The sequence below is a fragment of the Acomys russatus genome, chromosome 6 (assembly GCF_903995435.1).
Source record: "Acomys russatus chromosome 6, mAcoRus1.1, whole genome shotgun sequence".
Taxonomy (NCBI): Eukaryota; Metazoa; Chordata; class Mammalia; order Rodentia; family Muridae; genus Acomys; species Acomys russatus.
Window position 1 is genome coordinate 58,203,680 of NC_067142.1, and position 24,164 is coordinate 58,227,843.

The 24,164-nt window shown below is 36.0% G+C and overlaps 1 protein-coding gene across 5 annotated transcripts in view; it reads right to left on the reverse strand.

Annotated features, from left to right (window-relative positions):
• The window catches only part of Suco (SUN domain containing ossification factor), a 54,962-nt gene extending 31,588 nt beyond the window's left edge, over positions 1 to 23,374 (reverse strand). For 3 of the 5 annotated variants that reach the window (XR_007830786.1, XM_051147690.1, XM_051147693.1), the window contains exons 1-9: positions 23,177 to 23,374; positions 12,552 to 12,663; positions 10,812 to 10,922; positions 8,577 to 8,734; positions 6,570 to 6,707; positions 6,022 to 6,172; positions 2,235 to 2,358; positions 1,348 to 1,484; positions 844 to 911 (exon numbers count right to left, since the gene is read on the reverse strand). Coding sequence is in view for 4 of the 5 variants with exons in the window: in XM_051147690.1 (XP_051003647.1) it covers positions 844 to 911; positions 1,348 to 1,484; positions 2,235 to 2,358; positions 6,022 to 6,172; positions 6,570 to 6,707; positions 8,577 to 8,734; positions 10,812 to 10,922; positions 12,552 to 12,663; positions 23,177 to 23,238 (1,061 nt within the window). In the remaining variant the exon portion in view is untranslated. The remainder of the gene's footprint in view (positions 1 to 843; positions 912 to 1,347; positions 1,485 to 2,234; positions 2,359 to 6,021; positions 6,173 to 6,569; positions 6,708 to 8,576; positions 8,735 to 10,811; positions 10,923 to 12,551; positions 12,664 to 23,176) is intronic. The other 2 variants (XM_051147692.1, XM_051147691.1) reach the window with 1 other exon arrangement.
• Positions 23,375 to 24,164: the final 790 nt, after the last annotated feature.

Sequence of the window (24,164 nt, forward strand, 5' to 3'; positions counted from 1 at the left end):
ATTTCTTTGCTTCAACTGCATTTTTTTCCAGGCCATTCTTTGAAGACAAGCTTTCCTAAATTGCTCATGAGATAATTAATGCCACTTCTTTATTTAAAATAAATGCTAGCCTACCTGTCTCTAAAGCAAAGCTTAAAAACTGTCAAACTGGAGAGAGCGCACGTGGAAAATGTTTGCTAGGCAAGCTTTTACCCAGCAGGTAAAAGCTGAGTGTGAGTGACAGCTGCCAGTAACCCCAGGAAATTCCTGGGCAAGCCAGCTAACTAGACTAGTAGAACCAGCAAACTCTGGGTTCAACTGAGAGACCATGCAAAGTGGAGAGCGTTCAAAGAAGACACATCAGGCTTCCATCCACAAAAGCAAACAATGCAAGTGAGAGAGAGAGAGAGAGATGCATGTACATTGTCAAGTTGAGTATCCACAGCACCAGATGGTCTGACTGTAGCTAAACTAATGCTCTGGCCTCATCATATAGCTCACTATTCTAATTTTAACTTTTTGTCACAACTAAATTGCTTCTACATAGTCTCCAAGAAAAGAATATGGGCCTTTTAAAGCACAGTACCTCCATCATCTGTCACTTCCTGTGTCCTTCAAGATTCAGCGTAGAAACTGCCTCTTCTACAAATTTTCCTTTGTATTTATCTCTTTGTAGAAAACACCTCCAAATTACTTTTGACCAGCCCTGTCACTAATAGCATTTTTGTTACCTCCTTAAAAGGAAAAGCATCTTGTTCTCAATTTGGGAGAAATATCAATACTAATCAATCATAAATGCTTACTACATTACACAACCATATCAATCTTACCCCAATGAACTTCATAAAATTTTATATTACTTACCAAATTTTAGTGCTGCAAGGATTCAACATATAAAGGTCCATATTTTCTATAAGAATAGCAGATGTGCTCTATTTCAAGAGGAAAGAAAATTTCAAAAAGCAGTTTAATAATATTTCAATTCTAAAATTTCATGGGGTTCTTCTATTTTTAGACTATTAAAATAAACCTAAGATGGAATACTTGTGGGGGGGGGGAATAAACTAAATGGTTAAAATTTAGCAGTTAAGACTATAGCATTAAATTAGCCTTACATTAATTTGTCCTCTTAAAATATACAATGCCTCTCGTCATTTTTAAAGCTGCATAAGGTTATTAAATGATTTTTAAAGAGGTAATGTTAACAACTGAAAATTGACACTATAAAATATTTAAGAGCCTAATGTTGTATTAATTAGTAAAGTTAAAAAATAACTCACATTAAAATAGTTACCATCATATCAATGTCTACTTTTAATAAAGTCACTAGTTTATTTTCTTTTAAAACAACTTATATACTTTAAGTACCTTGGCTTCTGGATTAGCTGCCAAAATTTTGGCACCACATTCTACTGAGGCATAATTATTTCTGTTTTTCTGGACCTTTTTGGTGGCATGTGGACCTCCATTAGAAGATGGATGCAAGGACTGACCTGTAGACAAACCTTATTATAAACATACATATGATGATTATGATTGACAATACCCACCTACCCCACACCCAGCAACACAATGATCTCAAAAGTAAAAGGTTACTTTCCAAGAAGGAACAGGTCTTAACTCCTACAATTAGAGCTGTCACATACATGAGACATCAAGCCAGGCATAGCAGCACATGCTTGCAATCCCAGCATTCGAAATGCCGTGCAAAGAGGACTGAAGCCAGCCTGTACTCAGGGTTACAATCTCTCTATGTAATCTTGGTTGGCTTTGAGCTATCTTAAAACTAACAAACTAGAAATTCAAAGTGCTTTAAAATATCCACATTACCTGAGGCATGCCTAATAACAGAACATAGGAAGTTTTCCATGAGAATGCAGCCTTATTGCTTTTATGTTTTATTCTTTCTACTTCTAACCCCGACATCAAGAATTCTTAACTCAGAATTATTACACAAAAGGTTTAAAGCTTTCTGACTAAACTTCCCATGTCTAAGCTTTTTCCCCATAAATTGGTAGTGATATCATTATGCTCTTATTTTACTATCATTAGCTAATCTAAGAACGGGTTTTAATTAAGATTAAAATTATACACTACCAGTATATGGAAGGAAATCAGCAGCAATGTGGTAAATTTCCCTAACGAAGTTTTTAGAAATTATATTTTATCATTCAAAAAGAGAAAAATCACATTTAAACTACCTCCTCAAATAACTAAAAGGTTCTTTTAATTAATAAAATCTCAATGTTCCTTACTTTTTTCTTTTTCTACTTCCATAACTTTCTTCTTCCATTCATCAAATGTTGGTATATCTTCTGGATCTTTGGGACCTGTGACAGATGTAGGGTCAGTTTCTCCTGGTTTTATATAATCTGAGTTCTGAAAGAGATTAAAAAAAAAAAAGACTTCAATCTTAAAAAAAAAAAAATGAAGGCAAGCACAAGTATTTCTGTAACACTAAATAAAAGCATAATTTTATAATGAATACTATTTAAGATAAAATATTGATTTACTTAAAAATTCGAGATCACATAAAAGAAACTTCAAGCACTATAAAATATATTCCTTCATATATTAATAATATAAATACAATTTATTTTAAAAATAAAGCAGGCAGAATGCTATATCCTAATCTAAGTTATTAGTCATTTTAAAAAGGGACGTGCGCACGTGCACACACACACAGCGTACTTGCAATATAAATACCTTAAAATAAATCTAAAATGTACATACTCACTTATCAAAGGAGTAGTTTTAAATGTAGTATATTATTTTTACAAAATCAGTAACAAGTATATGCACAAAACTTAAGTAGATTTTTAAAATGTTATTTTTAAAACCCCAAGATTTTATGCTTTAAAAAAATACAGAAATTGTGTTATATCTCTTACTAGCAAAAGGATTTAACAAAAATTGGATGTATGGGATGTATTTTTAAAACTTTGGTGCACAGGCAATACAAAAGTTAAAAATACGATTAAGACAATAAACTGCATGAAACAAGCCTCAAGAGTATTTACAATATATTCAACCAACAAATGAATGAATGTAAAGAATAATTGAAATAATCAATAATCAATAAGCAGCAGAAGGAATAGAAGCAATAAATTCAACAAAAAGAAATGCAATCATAAAAATAGTCATGAAAAGTTAAAATCAGAGACAAAAATAAATACCAGTCTGATGGAGGTTGTAGTGTGACAGTCTGGGCAAAGTGTGACATATCTAATGCAGCATGGGGAACTCTATCAGATTGCAAGACAGAATATCTTGCTAAAATACAATATTAACAAAATGTACATACCCACTAATTCTACACCTATGTGCAATGTCAGTAAAAATGCATGTATGTGGCTTTTTAAAATGTGTTTAATAGCATAGAGGGGCACTACTTCTACTATAAGGAAATCAGAAACTTGAATATTCCTCAAATGAATAATTGTAACAGAGTAACTATAGCCAGCAGTAACAAAGACAAACCTCAACCTCAACACTGAGTAAAAGGCTAAATAAAGGAATGAATAGGGATTAGAGAGAGAGTTCAGACATTAAGAGCATTGGCTGCTCTTCCAAGGGTCCTGAGTTCAGTCCCTAACAACCACCTGGTAGCTCATAACCATCTATATCTGGTGCCCTCTTCTGGCCTGCTGGTTTGCATGCAGGCAGAATACTATATAAATAAATATATTTTTTAAGACATAAGTGTCATTACAGACTGTTTCAAAGTCCTAAAATGAAAAAGTTTTAAGATCACCACATGCATGATAGCACTGTCTGAAGAGGAGCTGTAACTGAGAAAGAGCACATGATTTTTTTTTTTAATCAGAATATTTTACTTACCAACTCACAGTTTAACCATTTATATGTTATAAAAACTTAATATGTTTATTAATAAAGTCTGTTTAGAGCACTAACTGCTAAATAGTAATTATAAAAATTCACTTGGCTGAGATAGTAAAGACCCATCCTCTTCTAAAAAAAAAAAAAAGGACATGTACAGACTCTGAGTTCCAGTTTTTCTCGCCAACTAAGAGATCTAAGCAAAAATATAAGATCAATTTCTAATGCACTTTCTACAAATGGAATTACTTTGTAATTTACTATGTGTATCATCATGTCAATGTCCCATAAATCTTTTAAATAATGGATGCTGCACAGATCTACTTGTATTGGAAAACAAAGTGGCTTACATGGACTTAACTCAGCAGAATTATTCTGAATTGGATACTTGTGTTATCTCTGACAACCTTTCTGGGATATTAATTTTTTGAAGAGATAATTACACATTTAATTAAAATTTCACAGTCTAAGGCCTTGGGCACTGTAAGACAGAGTTGGCAGCAATGGAAGTTTTGGTTTCTTTGTAAACTCAGTTGTGTTGCATAAACAGCTTTAGTTTGTTTACTGCTGATACCTGTCCTGGGCAGGGTATGGCTTTTGCCAGCAGGTAAGGCCTCCTTACCAACACAGAGAGAGGCATGGTCCAGGGTTCTGAGGATATAAATGAAACCCAGAGTGTGTGTGGCCTAGAAGATGGTGTTGGTATGTAGCCTGTAGCATTTTGAAAAGACCAGAGAAGGGTTGTGTGGCAGTTTGAAACAAACACTTTGGGGCACAGCAGCTTGGAGGAGACTGCTGACTGCTTGCTGACAGAGACTGGTATAGCTCCAAAGACCCTTCACCCCCTAAACAGTTGGGAGAAGTAAAGGGGCCCCCTCTCCCCACTAACCTTCTCTTTCCTATGTAGGGATGGGAGGCTGGAAGGGAAGTTGAGGCCTAAGCATCCTAAATAAAGTTGAGCTTTTAAAAAAGAGTGCTACAGCTGGCTGCCAAGCTTTAATTCATATTTGATACTTAAAGAGCTCCAAAGGAGGCATGTTTTAATGTTTGCCTACTTTTACTTATGGGTGTGATATTTGACAACTGAACTTAACAATGCTTGATCTGATTCTACTGAGAAAATTAAAATGAGTTCTTTTAAGATACCAGACTATAGAACCCTGACCTCCTGTGTTTACAGGAAGTACAAGACAGGCACAGCTTAGTCCTATGAATAGCATAAAGCTCTGAAATGTAGGTTAGGAAGTTTAAGTGAAAATTCACTAAAAAGAACAGAATATCCCAAACTAAAAGTTATTTTAAAAAATGTGCTTCATACTTTAAATTACTCTTTTATTCAATTTATTTTACTTTCACATTGATGAAAAGCATCTTTCAGCCAGGCGGTGGTGGTGCACACCTTTAATCCCAGCACTTGGGAGGCAGAGGCAGGAGGATTCCTATGAGTTTGAGGCCAGCCTGGTCTACAAAGTGAGTCCAGCACAGTCAAAGCTACACAGAGAAGCCCTGTCTCAAAAAACAAACAAACAAACAAACAAACAAACACAAACAAAAAAAAGAAAGAAAGAAAAAGAAAAGAAAAGCATCTTTCATTTAGTTATTTCCTATGATCAGAGGGACCTAAATTGCTGGGCAGCAGTTCCTCAGGAACTTTTTTACTGGGCTCTTCTATGCAGTTAAAGTAGACTTCAGAAAGAGTAACAAGTGTTTCATTGTGATAAAGTCCATCTTTGTTGTAAGAATAATGGTTCAAGAGAGTAGTTTAGCATCTCGTTGTACCTTATATATAAGTAACAAAAACAAAAATGTGCCCTTAAAATATTCTAATTGATCAGCATATATTTATTCTTATTGAATTAAGTGATTATTATTAATTTAATGCTGTGGCATCTACATAGCTCTAAAACACTGCTTAAACAAGGGCTTTACTTATTTTACTCCAAATAGCTGATGGTGGGCATAAAGTTATGTAATTATATATAAAACCCAAGAGAATCCGTACCAGAACACCTTTATATGTGTATACAAGACAGATCATCATAAAATAATTACTTGCTATATATAGAAACATAGCTCCTATCGGTTTTATGCATAATATTCTTAATTTTATAACAAATGTTTAGCAATTTTTTTCAAGATTCCACTTTATTAACATACATTATTACGTAACAGAGTGTGAGACAGCCAAAGTTACACACTAACCTTATTTTGTAAAGTATCTGAAACATTCAATGCAGACTTTGGATCATCACCATCTGGTTTACTCAATGAAACTTTTGATTCAAATTCTGATTTTGTTACTTTTTCTTTGCCATGTGAAGATGACACATTCTCTATATGCTGACCAACAAGGCTATTTAAAAGCAAAAGATATATTAAACATTTTAACAAGATAGCATTTTATACAAGTTTAACACAAAAAATACATGTTATGATTAGCACATACAAAGAAAACCTAAAGTACAAAGAGGTAAAATTTCAGTCATAAGAGGAGAATGAACTTTGCACTAAACACCTTTTAAAAATTACGCTATAGTTATTATTGAACTGTCTCTCTAATCAGATGTAGTGCAGGCCTATAATCCCAGCATTAAGAAGGCTGAGGCAGGATGATGCTGTGTTTGAAGCCAGCCTGGGTTACACATAAAGTTCCAGGCTAGGCTGGGTGGTGTGCACAGAAAGACACTGCCATGATAAACAGACAAACTGACAACAGAAGAACCACACTGACAACAGCTGCTCACACCAACCTCTCAGGTGGACTGACAAAAGCAGCTTGTTGCACTGGAGCATCTGCATCAGGAGCTTCACCAGCATCACAGTCAGCTTCAGGATGCTCCATTTCACCTGGTTTGACTACAGATAAAGTACCAGATTTTTCTATTTCACTAAAAGAGGAAAAGAAAAAAATGATAGTTGAGTTAATTAATTGACTGAGTTTTTTGGTTTTTGTTGTTGTTCTTTTTCGAGACAGGGTTTCTCTGTGTAGCCTTGGCTGTCCTGGACTTGCTGTGTAGACCAGGCTGTGCTCAAACTCACAGTGATCCACCTGCCTCTGCCTCCAGTGCTGGGAGTACAGGCATGTGCCACCATGCCCGCTCTGACTTAATATAAGTTTAAAAATGCTAATAGTGAGGCTGAAACATAACCTAAGCCCAAGAAAAGAAAACTTGCAGAGCTATAGAATGTTTTCAATAATTATTTTTAAATAGGTCACATAGCACATGCTTGTAACCCTAGTACCTAGGAAGCCACAAGGAAGACTGAGAGGTCAAGGCCAGCCTGGGCTATTTATTTTAAATCATGTACAATCAACTGTTGACTGATCTTTTGAGTGTCTCTCCACCTAAAACCCTACTGAATTTTAAAACAAGCAAGTATTTGGTCTGATAAAAATAAGATCTTAGCCAGGCATGGTGGTACATATCCGTAATCCCAGCACTCAGGGAGGCAGAGGCAGGTAGATCTCTGTGAGTTCCAGGCCAGCCTGGTCTACAAAGTGAATCCAGGACAGCCAAGGCTACACAGAGAAACCCTGCTTCGAAAACGAACAACAACAATAATAAATTATTTTTTCCTAAGTGTATCTTCTTTAACATTTGATTTCTGCTGACACTGAAATAAGGCTGCTGTTGCATAGAGCAAAATCTACCAATTATTTCAAGCCATTTCACTGAAGCTTTACTGCACTTTTACAACTTTACTTTTTAAAATGTGCCAACGTTTCAATATTTTCCCTGTCTTACTTATAATTCACTTATCAATAATTCTTAATAAAATGGAAGAACATATTGTTCAGATATTAAAATAGTATTTTATCTTAATAGTTTTTTAAATATTCCTCTAGACCTTTCTCGACATGCTTTCTGTTCCCTTTTACTTAAGTGAGCAACATTCTCTAATGATAGCATCTTTGTGCACAGCTCCATCAGCCTAGTGCTTACACTCCTGAGGAATGAGGATATATAAGGCCTGACTGCACTGCAGTAAAAAGATATTTTAAAGTGCTGATAAACTAACATTTATCCTTACTCTGAGTCAAATATTCTTTTATGTGCTTACTATTATTCTTTTTTTTTTTTTTTTTTTTTTTTGGTTTTTCAAGGCAGGTTTCTCTGTGTAGCCCTGGCTGTCCTAGACTCCCTTTGTAGACCAGGCTGGCCTTGATCTCACAGAGATCCTCCTGCCTCTGCCTCCTGAGTCCTGGGATTAAAGGTGTGCACACCATACCCCGCAATTAGCAATTGTTATTAATTCTTATGCTAAAATAAATACCTCATGTAGTACTGAGAGGGTGTTTGGCTCTGCTCTCTTCATTACAACTGAAGGAACTCTGAAGCACAGAACTGATTTGCTAAGCTAAGGATAACTTAAGCTTACATTTTCCAAATGTTACTAAGTTACAAAAAGGTAGCTACTCACACAATAACATTATTACTGGAATGCTAGGAATAATGGAAATAAATTGATGTTTGATTTTTTGAATAACTACACAGATCTTTTAAAAATACACAATTTCTCCTAAGCTGAACCTACACTAAGTAGAGATTCAGGACTAGTCCATAATTGATTTTATTCATCTACTCAGGTAAATAAGCTCACTATCTGATTACATTCAACATACATAGATACTATAAATTATAGCTGCTATCTAGCCTGAATATCAAAGTTAAATATATTAAGGTGTCTTATTAAGGAATATTTCTAATGTATTGTTTTGCTCCTACCCCCATCCAACCCCCTTCATAATGACTTACTCAAGCTTTGAGACTGGAGTTGTCTCTGAGGTAGATGAACTTGATCTATTTTCGATGTTCTCACTGCCCCCAACTACACTGGAAGAATCTTCATGTAAACCAGCTGTGGGGCGTGCTTCAACCACAGGCAGACTTAACGTTGCTGTTTCCGTATTCTGCTGTTAAGGGTTATATTAAATGTTAAGATTTATAAATCACTTCTTTTGATGGGCAAAAGTTCATTGAAAGCTGAAAAATGGCTATGTAATATTCATAATTAAAGCATATTTAATCCAATGATAATGTGCTTAATATATATGAGACTTGGAGTCATGGGTTTAACTCTCCAGCATTAAAAAAAAAGAAAATTACTTAAAAAACAAACAAAAAACTTTTACAGACAAAAAAAAAAAATCCTTCCAACATTACTACCCCAAGAAATTTATTTCATATTCTAATATAGAACCTGCACATTTTTCACACATTAGCAAATACAGCTTGCCTGTTCTTTCTTACTTCCTGTTTGTATCAGTTCCTAAAAGTAATTCCATTGCTTCTTAATTAATGAATGGTAATATCAACTGCAGAATCCTATATAAATATATAAAAATGGTACAATACAGTTCTTTTACTCTTAAAAGTTTATGGGAAAAATGTTTATCAATAAATAACATAAGATGTGTAAAGGTATTACAACACAATAAATAGTTTGCTTTTCTTTCAGTCCTGAGTGCTCGAGGTCATTAGCCCCTCCCAAACAAAAAATCAACTGAACACCTACTGGTATCTGAAAACTTCACCCACTAACCCAGCTGTAATAGGATGAGCCAGCACATTTCCTGTCTGTTTCCAATCTTCACTAGTCAGTCTCATCACAATAGCAATACCTCAATTGCTATTGTCTCCTTCTTGTTTTCCATTATAAACGTATTAAGGAGAAAGTTCTCTTGATTTAAATATATTCAGTGTCTAGCACACAGTGCATTTAAAAGTTTAACAAAGAATAACAAGCGAGAAGAATTCACGCCAAGGTTAAGAAAAACTATGAACTATTACAGACTAGGTAAGGTAGGCCTTGAAAAATAGGTGAGTAGTTTGGAAGAAAAAGTATGATCACTTGGAGAATTAGTATCAGTGAAATGTTCACAAATAACAATGGCTCGTTTTTTTTAAGGTAGATAGTCCTTAGGAAAGGACATTATCAAATACTGTATATATAAGCATATATTCAAAAATTTAAAAAGTGATACTTTACATTCTCTTCAACTAACTCCTTAAAATTCAATATGTATTTTGCACGTAACAGTAAATCTCCTTATCAATCAGCCACATTTCAAATGCTCAATAACCAAAGGACCTAATGACCACTATGCTAAACAACACAGGAGTAAGAGCTTGCACAAGAGAGAAAAGCTTCTAGACCAATAGTTCTCAACCTTCCTAATGCTGTGCCACCCCTGTGGGGATCAAATCCACGGCTGAGAACCACTGTTCTAGTTTCAAGATACTTGTGTAATTGGAAGGGCAATAGATAGCATTCTTTGTGTTGTTGTTTGTTTTGTTTTGTTTTTTTAGTCTATACATAAATCTTTGGCAAATATTTTTCAAAATCTAATAAAACGAAATTCCTTTATTCTGAAATGAACATTTTTTTTTATCTATAAGATGTTTTGTTTTTCTTAATCTTTCTGTGTCCAAATCAAATATCCCTAGTTCTTTCAACCACTAAGTGGTTTCCAGGTGTATCAGCATTACACTAGGTTTATAAAATAGTTATTCAGGTTTTTAATATCTTCCACAAATTTTGGTGCATAAAAACAATTCTCAGAATGAAGAAAAAGGGCAAAACATTTTAACCTATTCTTTTAAATTCATTTCCTATATAAAATTAAAATTGCTATAAAAAATGCTCTGAGTTCTACATACAACTACTTCTGTTGTAAAATAAAGTTAATGGGGAAAACTATATGGAAACTAAAAATCAGAAAATATGAGCAAAAAAAAATAGAACTTAGGCTGAAATATATACTTACACTACAATTTTACTTTCAAGAAAAGTCATATTTATTATTCAATCTATAATTTTACATTTTCTCAAAATCAGCACTACTATTAACAGGTGAATAATTTTACATTCCATTATATGGCATGTTACAGTGAAAAAAATATAACATGTGGACTAAACAAAGGCATCCAATCCTGTGCAAAAAGACCATAAAGGTATGTTATTAAAAGCAAAAGCAGTATATAGCTTACTTGTACATCGACAGTATAGTCATCTTCTAATTTATTTTCTTCTGGAGGGATAGGTAAATACGAATTCAATTTTTCTGATAGCTCAGCATTACGAGAGTCCTCTCTTTCACTCTATATTGTGACAAAGAAACAAATGGTAAAAAATATTTTAAATAAATAAATAAATGCAGTCATCAAGACTATCTCCTTCTTTGCTATAAACAAGTCTTAGTGCGTTTAACTCTCAACTTTATTTACATGTTTATTTTCTTTCTCCTTCTAGCTTTCTCCTTTCTACCAATTTAAATATGGAATAAGTGAGTTTAAGAACCTCATTTGATTGCTTAATAAATGCATCCTACATGAAGCATAAATAACAGATACAAAGTAAAACTTCCATTTTTACATAGAACATATGGTGTTTGTTTTATCTCTTTTGACACATTTATTATAATTTTCTATATCTGTACCTTTAAATGTGCTTCCTACAATATGCATTTCATAAAAAGCAAAGTTCATATTTGTCTTTTTTCAACCTGAGCTTATCTAGTACACACAAAATATTGTTTTTGCTGAAAGAATTTTTCTCCCACTTAATGTTTGCTTAATTCACCTTGTTTAACGCTTGACATTTAAATATCTCATCAAGGACGAATTAGAAACAAGTTCTATTGACTCTGAGTAAAAGCATAAAATTTTAAGTTTTGTTTTTAAAGAAACATTTAGACAAATTTTCAGAAGTTTATATCTTCCACCCAGGAAATAAATTCTATACAACTCAAAAATTAAATATTCCAGTCCAAATATATCTCAAAACCTCCAAATATGTGAATAAAAATAAGTCACAGTACATATGTTTAACATGTGTATATGTAAGTATACATGCACACACAGCTGAAGAACAGCACTAAAGTCTATGAAGAAAAATATACATCCTGTGTGTGTGTGTGTGTGTGTGTGTGTGTGTGTGTGTGTGTATACACACGTATTTTTTTTTAAAGTGAAAATGCAGCCATCTGAAGAAATGACCAACATGGAAAGGTCATGTATATGGATCCTTGGAGAAAGAAGGAAATCATTTTATGTAATATTTTTATGTTATTATTTTAATGGAAATAAAAATATTAGTTTGTGTTCCTATTTAAGGGTGTATCTATACCCACAGGAAAGCATCCGAACACTCAAAAGAAGCAGTAAGCTATGGTTTCTTTGGGGATAGAAATAGTATATAAAAAGATGATTATTTTATAGTCAGCCAAAGTTACTTCTGTAATTCAAAATACAGAAAGATGGAGGCAAAAGATAAATACAAGTGATTGTTGACCTTTATCATTTGAAGCAGTAAAATTTTAAATTATTTCAAAACTACTGGGTTTTTTATGTCTATTCACTGTACCTAATTATATCTTGGGAATTACCAAGCCTCCAACTGCAAATTCTTCAAACAACACTTATTGCTCGTAGCTTTTAACTTATAATAGTAAAATTCTTTGCAGCAATAAAAGAACAATTCTTATTGAATATACATCATTCTTGCTCCCTACTATATAACACAGTATGTTACCAAAATTTAAAAAACAAGCAACAAAAATATACAATTATCTCTAAGCTATCTTAATGTCAAAATTTCCTCAGTAGCTCCTCATAATATAACATAAAACAAAAATCTCTACCAAATTTGCAGCCTAGTATTTCTCAAGTTACTTTCATTCTAAATTTAAACAGTCTTAGAAAGCAGACTGTCAATTCTATTTAAGGTACCTTTTTCTGGAACTGTATATCTTCACTTCCTAATGCACAATTATCATCTTGAGAATAATATGACGTTGAAGCTGCAGAGCTCTCTTTACAGCATACATGCCAACTGGGAAGCCTGTAGACGCCACCACCAGCAACAACAAACAACAAAGAAGGAAAATTATTAAGTAAATGTATTTTTATGAGCTACAGCCTGAGACAATAAAAAATAATTCTTATCCTAATATGCTCAAGAACACAATTCTAGAGTATCAATATCTTAGGAGGGAAAAAAGCTAATCATTCTAGTATATCAATGCCGAATAATATGTAAATTTCTGGAGGGTACAATAGAAGCAGTCTGTGATAATTATCACAGAAGGTACAGAAAGTTGCCAGAGTTAGCCTCCTGAGAAAGTGTCCAGATGCCAAAGACATTTACAAATATTTAAAGATAATTCTAAAACCTGCCTAAACTATTCCAAAGCAAGAAAGTAGCGCCTATAAACTATTCTTACATGAAGGATACTGATAGCCAGAAGTAGCAGAAACTGTACAAGCACAAATACTACAGATTGATAGTACTACGAAATAGAATGCAACTCTTCTAAACAAAAGAGTTCTCTACAAAATAACAACAGAAAAATAGAACACCTTATGATTGTTTGGCTCAAAACAACAAGCAACAAAAATAAATACACAAGTATCTCTGAGCTATCATAATGTCAAAATTACTTAAGTAGCTCCTCATAACAAAACAGGAATTTCCAGAAACTTGTAGCCTAGTAGTCTCACTACTTTCATTCTAAATTAAGATAGTCTTAGAAAGTAGACTGTCAAAATTGTAATCTATTTCACTTGTAAGGCATACCTAGGATCATTACCATAGCCACTAAAAGACATCTGGATAAACTTACAAAGCTATAAAGACTATGCAAATGAACACACACACACACACACACACACAATGGGGATATAAGCTATATAATCCTAAAAGTCTTTGTTTTTAGTTGTTGTTGTTGTTATTTGTTTGTTGGAGACAGTTTCTCCCTGGCTGTCCTGGAACTCACTTTGTAGACTACGTTAGCCTCAAACTCATGGAGAACTGCCTGCCTCTGCCTCCTGAGTGCTGGGATTAAAGGCACACACCCCAACCCAGTTTAAAAGTCCGAATATTAAAAAAAAAAAAAAAAAAAAAAAAAACATAAAAGTAATCCATCTAGTTCTGAAACACATCAGCATCACTAGTCTATGGTCAACAGTATCAAAAGCTATGAGGATTAAAAACAAAAGATTCCCACAACAAAACAATGTGCAGAGAGTGGGAGATCTTGGGATACTCAGTCCTAAATGGGATGTCTCCATCAAATCCCTCCCTCCAGAGATCAGAAGATCCTCTGGAAGAGGAGGTAGAAGAATTCTAGGAGCCGGAGGGGATGGACACCAAGGAAACAAGGCCTTCTAAACACCAACAAGACTGAAGCACATTTGAACTCAAGAGACTGTGGCAGCATGTCCTGGGCCTGCACAGGTTTATACCAATATGGGTTCCAGTACTGAGAGGGGAAGAGAACATAAGCCCTCATCCCTAACCCAGAAGCTAGCTCTAATTGATAATCATTCATAAGGGAAAATTAGTTTTTTCCAATGGAGTCTCATTGGCTATACTAACCACTTGTAAAGGCAGACTCCATGTTCAGCAGTAGATAGTCAACACAAAATGACCTCAATGGCTCCTTGCCTCATGAAGCTTTGTCTGGGCATTATTTTTATTTTTATTTTTCCTAACCATTCTTCTGCATATATATTACAGTTTCTGGTTTATGTTTTTTGGGATTTCTTTCTTTCTCTCTCTCCTCCCCGCCACCCCCTTGTGTATATGTATGTCTTTGCATGTACATGTACTGTTAGCCTGGCACTAATTTTATTTGGTAACTATATTTGTATTTTGAACTGAAAATTACTATAGCAAAAGCACTATGATTTGAATTTTCTAGGATAAATACATCTTACACAATTTCTTAAAAGATGCCATTTTAAGTATGATTAGTGTATGATTACTTCCAGCAGCTGTAAGGGCAGATTTTATTGACAAAATTACCAATGGTAGATTAAGACACAAATCACTGCCTACATTGCTCAGTGCTTCTTCATGATGGATCACTGAAATTATAGGCTAATTTTTAATGATCAGCCATTGAATAGAATTTGATATGTGGAGTATTTTGGCTAAGAAAATCTAGTCCTATGTTACTAGTAATGGTCTGAACAACTACACCGTGAGGTTTGATTATCAGCAATCAGTAGAACAGAGTTTTCTCAGCTATACTGAAGAGAGAAGGGACACTGTGCTCTTATCTACCAAGAGACCAAGCAGAAGCAAAGCAGCTTTTATGAGCTCCAACTGTAAGGTTAAGATATGTGTGTGTGAGGCCAGGCGTGGTGGCACACGCCTTTAATCCCAGCACTTGGGAGGCAGAGGCAGGTGGATCACTGTGAGTTCGAGGCCAGCCTGGTTTACAAAGGGAGTCCAGGACAGCCAAGGCTACACAGAGAAACCCTGTCTCAAAAAAACAAACAAAAAAACAAAAAAAAGAAATGTGTGTGTATGTGTACATATATAAGTATATATATGTATATACATGTATAATTTTACATATATAAACTTTATATATAAAAATATATTAAGAATACATATTAGGATATACATTAATAATACATATTATTGGTATCAGAAGAATTCTTTAGTGTGTTAACTACCAACTATTCTATTACGATAAGATTCCGTTACATGCTGCTAATACAGTCACGTCACAGTTTGGTTTAGACTGATAGTTCTATTGCTATGGCTAACGGTATTTAAAGCTGATTCATCTTGAATAGTCTGTTTCCTTTTCTCCAGTTTTCCCAGAAATACTTTTTTTAAGTACTAAATTTGCTTAGTTTTTTCTTTTAAGCACTTTTTCCCAGTAGACTTCAGATTTTCAAAGACTGATCAGTTATGTTTGAAGTTTCACCTCTATCAGGCCCATGGACTTGTGATAACCTTCAACAGTAGGTTTAGGGACTAAGCCTTCAAATTTTTATCTTTAGGAAAACAGAATCATCTAAAAGTATTTCAGTAAGGGGCTGACAAAAACCAAAAGCATGGGGCTGGAGAGATGGATGAGTGGTTAATAGTACGCACCACTCTTGAAGAGTACCAGAGTTCAGTTCCCAGCACTCAAATTGGGTAGGTAACAACACACAGTCTCTAAATCCAGGAGATTCATGGTCTTTTCTGGTTTCCATACAAACCTCCATTCACATGCACAGAGGTATGTACACATATAAAAAATTAAAAATAAATCTTTTTAAAAATTAAAACAAAAAGTATAATAAAGCTACTGTAGCCATTAACTTTCTTATTGTATTCCTTTTCCTCCAGGCTGCAGCCATGCAAGAATTTCTGCCTGCCACCTCCAAACATCTATTTCAACTACAACAGTTTATCAACACTTCCCTCTTAAAAACTTAGTTTTCAAACACTTCAACCTTATCAGACTCTTTACACTGTTGACAAAGTGATCTTAAATACCTCTTTCCATCTTTGTTTCCAGTTTCCTTATTTCTATCCTTTTACTGTCTCCTGTAACTATGAGTGTCCTCCATGTAGCAGAGGCCAACCTTGAATTCCTGATCCTCCCTCCTTCTGCCAAGTGCTGGGATTACAGGAATGCTGCAGCATACCAGGCCTTCAAAGCTTGCTTTCTTTGTCCTCTTTCTTGATTCCTATTATCTACAGAAACTCAGTGCTCTGTTTCAAAAGTCAAATATTTTCCTTCAAAAACTATTTCCTCTGTGAAGACAATTCAATCTTTTGTGTCTCAGGCCTGCATTTTTAAGTCCTATACAATTCTGGGCTTAGATACTCCATACTCCCCTCCAACTAAAAAAATCATTCCTTTTTCAATTTTTTATTAACACTTCCATTTCTTTTTGTACACCACTAACACAAGAATACAATTTTTCTCTCTTTGAACCTGTTATACAAATTCATAATTCAATATACATGGATTTATGTTCTCATCTACAGTATGTTCCAATAAAGTAGCTACCTTTTCTTGTTTGGCAGAATCCTACAAATAATGCACCACATAGCATAGGAACCTTGGTAGAGCTGTTGAAGGTGAGATGAGTAATAGGAGTGTTGAAAAGCAGGTCAGAGACAAACTGAAACAGTTCTTTTGAATCCTAGCTCAATGCTGTCTCTTTTGCACTACAGTTGTACTAGTGGCAAACTTCACAACTATTATAAAACCAAATCATTTACTTCCATAAAATTTGTACTTAATGCACTTACTTTCTTCTTCATTTCTAGGACCACATTCTCGTGGCAAACTCAATTACTCTGTTTCAAAGTATTTGTCCGTGTAAGCTTTAAGTCTCTCTTCTCTGAAACACAGCTAGCACAATGATGTCAACACAGCCTTCTCAGAACAACTTCCCTGCTCGATATTTATCATCTAGCTCTTTGGCTTCACATACAAAATTCACCATAATCTCACAAATATATCTGCTACTTTTTCTTACGCTTAACTGCTTATTACCACTTCTATCCATCCATTATTAATTTGCTCATATTCTTTCCTCTTGACAATTAAATGAAACACATACATACAGACATAGCCATCATTCATATTAGCAGCAACAGTGTATTTTATTTCAGCTCATGAAGCACCTGTTCCCACAGGAGAGTTTATGACTGGGCACATACATTCAAGCCTTCCTAGCAATTCTAGCCCTATCTTCTCCATTTAAGAATTACTATGAAACTCAACATTCTGAATGATTTCATTAGGATTCTAGTATTTCTAGAATGTTGGCTGAAGAAAAATAGTTTTCATCTAGTCCAGTAACACTGAATTGAATACAAAACCAAAATTATCCAGAAATACAGTCTCTTCAAGGTCAGAATGCTAGGACTTTAAGAGCATCAGGTTTTAACTCTTGCTGTTAAACCCTTTCTTGGCTTATCCAGGCGCCACCATTTTCACATAAGAAATCTAGTCCAAAGACATCAACTGGAACACAAGCAAAACACTGGTTAAGAAAACACAAACTCAAAACTACCTAAGTTCTGGATCCAACTCTGTGAGAAAACTTGGCCAGATTCCTTAGTGTCTATGTATCTTCCTTCTTCATCGTTCAGTGAAGATGCCTATACTAAAAGGGCTGCATTTTTTTTTCCACAAGAGTTATAATGATCATAAAAAGAGTATCAGGCCCTTTCCACTACTCTAATATAGATATCTATCTGTATTATGACAAGCAACTTTACACACCAGGTGCAGGTCTGACACTTATTTTGTTCCTCTTGGGTACCAAAGCATAGTGGGTAACAAAGTAATATTTTAAGTAAATTTACAAAAAAAAAATGTGTGGATTATTACAAATCCTAATACAAAGCCTTTCCTAGTTCACTCAATAAGCTACCAAAGTATACAGAGTGAATGAATCAAAATGTATTTAACAGCGCCTAATATATAATGCGCTTAGCACCAAGAACCATGCCAACACTATAGCAAAGCTAGGTGTCACTTTAACTTTTATATAAAATACAAAAATCATTTTAACTAGTAATTCACTATAAAAAAATAAAGTTCTGAATCTAGGGTGTAGTTCATGGTAGAGTACTTGTCTAGCATTTGGGAAGCCCTAGGTTCTATACTCACACACAAAAAAGGAAGGAAGACAAGTCCTTCAAAAGCAAATAAATCTTTAAAAAATTAAAAAGCACTCCATTTATGAAACAAGTATATCCCAAGGGATTATAGCTTTTATACTGCAAATACTCAAAAGCAATTTCCCATTCCCTTGTGACACGTGAAACTATACTTTGTGAAAGCAGTCCATAATATGGTCTTGAAAAACAAAACAGGTAATGCAGGTAAAAATTGTGTTTTCTGTTCTGTGTGTTATATAGCTAGCACTAAAGAAAAAATCTGACGTATGTAAATCATTGTTTCAAATAGAGTGTTCTATTTATTTCCATATATATTGTATATATATATATAAGCTGTATATAGCATATATAATGTTCACAGCAGAAGACGACTTGAGAGACAAAAAGCAATTAAATAGTTTAAGTTTCTTTTTATTAGAAGTACAAAAATGTTAAGTACACATATTTGATTGATTTCTCTGCTGATATTGAAAAGGGAAGAATAATTTACTAGTCACAAACAACAAAATTATGAAATGAAAGTACTCAAAGACAGTGTTAATATCTTTGATTCTTTTCTTTTTTTATTGTCTGCCAAGTCTATTTTTATTTATATTCTAAAACATCTTCAAATGTTTAATAACCTTAAAAGGGCAACATGAGCCATATCTCCAGTTCTTAAAAATAATTCAAAGAAGAATATAAAGAATCGTCTGCCTTTTTGTGTTTGGACACAGATGCTACAGATTTGCATAAAGATGCACCACCACCCTTTTTACAGAGCTCTTTGCACATTAAAGTGACCTAGTTCACCCAACTTGTATGAAGGGATCTGGCACTGTTTATAATGACCCTATACTCTTTCCAAGCACCAAATGTTATCCTTTGAATATACATCTCAGCAAACCTGAATTTTGTTAAGTTCTAGCAACATCAAAAGGTATGGAGAGGTATGATTATTTCATTATTTATTTTGAATATCACTCTATTCAGAAAATAGACTCAAAGACATTTTTAAAGTCTCTACAGGAAGCAGAAAATGAGTCAAAAACCATTTCCAGGTAAGAAACAGAATAGGAATTTTCAATTTTTCTACAATAAAAAAGGAAAGTTTTTATATAGTTTATGTTTTTTGTTTTTCTGCTCATATACTAGCGAAATAAATGGGAAACATAATCAGAGAAAAAAAACAAAGAATACAGAAATAGAATCACAACCCGAAGGGGAAAAATATCTCCTCTACCCGTAAAAACTAGATTGACTTATGTCTAAGGTCAAAAAAAGGTCATCATCTTGATTTACACAGCGCCCTATGCTCTCCTACTGTATCTCCATTTATGAGCTACCACCACCTCTAGAGCCTGTCAGCCAATCCATTCTATCTTTGATAGTAATTTAAAATATAATATGGCCTGCCTCTTTTGTTCTTATTTAACCTACTTCACTTCCTCATCCTGACCTTGTTAAAATAAGAGTTCACCTGTGCAATAATCAATTCTTGTCAAAGCTCTATCCTTTTAACTCTTCTCCATCCCTACTAAACGCTCTAGATAGATAACCCACAAAAATGTCCCTTCTGCTTATAACACAAGTCTCCCACCTTGAACATCTCCCCTAGAAACCATTAATAGACGAGAACTGATATTCACAGAAATAACTGACCCAAAGACATAGGGTTGAAGATAGGACAGGAAAGATACTCTAAAATACAAACTCATTTGCTGTTCCTAACGTCCTTTGTAAGTATCTTTATCGTATGTCAAATATATCAGTTGTTTAAATGTTAAGCTCTTCTCATTAGTCTACATATAAGTTCCTCTAAGATCATCATCTGAAGCACAGAAAGAAGTTACTACTTTAAAAAGAATAAGCCTTAACTAAGATTAATGTAAAGGATTTATTGATCTTGAGGGTTAGCTGAAGACACATCAAAAATTGCAGGAACTACAGCCAGAAATCCAAAGGAAGAGTAAAGAGGTAGAGAGGTTCCCAAGCAATGGGTTTCACCTCCAGCATACCATGACTCACTATGCTTTACATATGTGTCCTGCTAGAAAGACGGATGGATTATTTTAACAAACCCTTATATTTTTTTCAAAAAAAAAAAAAAAAAAAAAAAACAGCCAACAAAGATAATTTTACAAGCATAAGCCAATAAGAAAACAGCAAGGCTAAGAAGACTAACCAGAAAAAAACCATTCTCCATTTACATTTGCTATAAAATAATCTAGTCAGTCATACAGTTCTCACTGAAAATTACTACTTTATGAAAACATATGGTAATATTAACAAACTATTCTATCTTTCTTATCTAACTTGTAGTTATATGTACTAATATACTGATGTCATATTGGTACATGTATATAACTCAGGAATAATTAAGACACATTTTAAAGGCACATGCACAAAGTTGTACTAATTAGGGCACACATCAGAATCGCTACATTCAGAGGCATGGGTCATATCTTCCACTTCAGTGTGATAACCAACTTTCTTCTGCCACTGACTGAGAGAGTTCATATTGTAAAAGACTTTGAAGACTTCAGCAAATTAGTTTTGAGGCATGGAAATTGATCAAGGGTAAACCCAATATAATAAGTCCGTATAGAAGAAAGAGAGGAGCAGGAGATTGAGTTATAAGCAGATGTTGAGGGCCAAAGAGAAGTTGAAGTGATGTAAGACAAAAGACAGAGTCCATATATTACCTAGCAGCTGAAAAAGTCAAAGAAATTAGTCCCCCTCAGGGCCTCCAGCATGAGGCAGCCATGTCACCCTAACTACTTTGCCCGAGTAAGACGGATTTTGGACTCCTGCACACACTCCCCAGAACTATAAAATAACTATGTGTAAGCCACTAGATTTCTGGTAATTTGTTACAGCAGCAGTAGGAACTAACAAGGGAGCTTCTCAGGCACGATAGTTTCAGTACTAAAAACAAGTCAGGCTGCTCAAGTTTTCAAGAGGCACAATGTTCACTGCACAGTAAGCATAAGAAAACCCCTTTGAATGCTTTTATAATGAAAGACATAGATAGTATGCTCTGCTGTTTTACAAAGAGGAGCCTATGTGTTATCTTGTTTTCTTCTAATAACTGATAGGAATGGATCAATTTTTATCATACTGAGGCTCTAAAGGACTAAAGTTCAAAGGAGTTATACAACATGTCCAAGTAGACATATCTAGTAAAAGATGAGACCGTATCTGTCTAATAACACAGGCCTATTCATCCTACAGTCAAAGACCACTATAGTGAAGAACATCTATTACCAGTTGTGTAGGTTAGAATGCAGTAGCTGCTTAACCTCAGCCTCTCTACTCACTCATCTGTAAAATACAGAATCAAGTGAATAATACCTAGCTAAGAGGGCCATGCTGACAAAGATGCTAAAAAACGTACACACGCTGCATGCTCAACACAGCGGACAATAAAGATTAGCTCCCACTGCTGTTCTGTAGCTATGCTACAACTACATCTAGAATACATTTTAGCACCTTTACAGTGCGAAAAGAGAAACAATAACAACCAGAATGAATGAGATGATAGGGTGCATTTTGTTTTTCTGTTAGGGCAAATCTACAGCACTCTAGACAAGAAAGACATTATCACACCATATCAAACTATGACAATATAAGATCAAACTAAAATGCAGTAATATTAGTAGGGTAAGGGGGTAAAAAACATAGAAATTGATTATAATATAAACATAGAACACTCAATCTACAAAACAGGAGTGGTTAACAAAATTTGGAGATTATTTCTGAATGAGAGGAGAAAAGGTGGCCAGTAATGGAAGCTCACCAACTCTAAGAAATTGCTGTCTAAATCTGCACTGGTTTCAGACACCTGTTTCAGCCAAACAGAAGACCAAACATTTTCTTCTCCAAATAGTCCTTCCAGTCATATTTTCTCAGACAAGTGTTTTCTTTCCACCTTATTAATATATTATCCTTTGTGAGCAACAATTCTACAGTTTCAAGCCTCTGGATTCCCATAAAAACACAACTACTGTTGGTGCTTTGAAGATAAAGCTAAGGAAGGAAGTTTGTCGAGATTTAAATATAAGAAACAAAAATCACTTTGACAGAAAAGCCACCATTTCAGTCACCTAATGTCATAACTCTGAAGGAATTCCCGGAGAGAATTCCTTCAGAAAGAATTGCCTTTCCAAGTACACCTTTGGCAATCCTTTGGCTCACAAGCTGCTTCTGCTCCTCACAAACCAGAGATGCACTTAAAATTAACTTGAACTCCATAAAGTTTCAAAGACAAAGAACGGGAACAAGTCGCAAAATAGTTTACTCTTCCAGTACCAAAGGCAATGTCCCAAAACTACGTAGACATTACATCTGCGATAACTCCACCAAGCTAACCGAAAAGCAAAAAAAAAAAGGAATTCATAAGGCAGTCCCCAACGCCCGCCGCCGTGTTTCAAGAACAGCAGCCCCAAAAAGTACTCTTGGTCAAGACTGTGGAAGAACCGACCAGAAGAACAACTGTTTATACATTACTCTTACCCTCCTGACGACTCACGTTTTTAAAATCATAGGCCCGGAACACATCACACCTGACTCGCCCATGCCCTTACCTCATCATGAAAGCAAACGACCGACAGTAAAACCCAGTAACTCACTCATCAGCTTTCTCAACACTACCCGAACTGCCCCGGCTGCGGTGATGGAGCACCTGTGCACGAAGGCACACAGCGATCTCCAATATTCCCTTCTCTCCCTGTTGAACGCTGCAAATTCCAAAACACAACTCGAAAATCTCAAGAAAAAGAAGAAGAAGAAGAGCTGGGCTGGGGTCCCTTGCTCGCAGGCAGGAGCACCCGCCCACCCTAAAAGCCAAGATGACTTGGGGGTGTGACCCGACCTGCTCCCCCCCGCCCCCCGCTACTCCCTTCCCATCCCCTCCGGAGAGTCTGCCGAGGCCGCCCCTACTCACCAGACTAGAGAGCAGAGAGAGAGGCAGGAGACCAGGGCCAAGGCCCGCCGGTGGTACTTCATCTTCTCCTCCTTCTTCCCCCTGCCAGGAGGCGGCACATCCTCCCCGGAGCAGCCACTGCCGAGGCCAAGATGGAGGAGCCGGAGCAGGAGTGCGAGGATGGGACCGAGAGGCTCAAGGGCTGTGGCGCTGGGGGAGCAGCTCCGTAGCGGCTCGCTTCCCGGCCTGCCTCCGCGAGAGACCCAAGGCAGCGGGACCAGGGACGCTTCACAGGGACGCTCCGGGGACTGCCACCGCCGCCGCCGCTGTGTCCGCCCGCTCGCCCGCGCCCGCCTCCTCCGGCCTTCGCCGCCACTGCCTCCCCATCTCCGCCCCTCCCGCCCGGGCCCTCGCTCCGTGCTGCCAGCGACCAACGGCCGCCGCGTACTCGCCTCTCAATAGCCAATCGCCGACCGGGCCGGGACGCCTCACTCTCCGCTGAGCTGGAAGGAGACGCGTCACCCACGTCCCTCTCGGCTCGCACTCTACCTACTCTCAGCGCCGGCCACGCCCCCTTCGCTGACAAAGCTTCACAACCGCCGCCCTGCCTACGCAGGTCCCGCCCACTTTCTGGCGCCGAACAGGAAGTCCTGTGACCCTCAGCCTTCCGCCTTTGAATGGCCCGCCCCTCTCTGGCGGCGCGCGCCGTCGCCGCGCACGGCCACCTGGGGGTTGTAGTCCTCTCGCCCGAACCCGCCTTTCTCCTTAGAACCCGCAGGTTTGATTCTAGAATCTTATACTTTCACTTCTCACCTCCAGACTAGCTAGATTTTTCATTGGTAAGTCCAGTTTTTTTCCAGCACAGTCACGTAATGGCCTAGAATGACTGGGGAGGGTCGGAAGAAGGGCACACTAATCTAATTTAAAAGTCGGTTTACCCGAGGCAGTGGGTCGGGCTTTATTGAGGTGGACGCTGATTGGAAGATAGAAAGAGGCGTGTCAAGGTTTT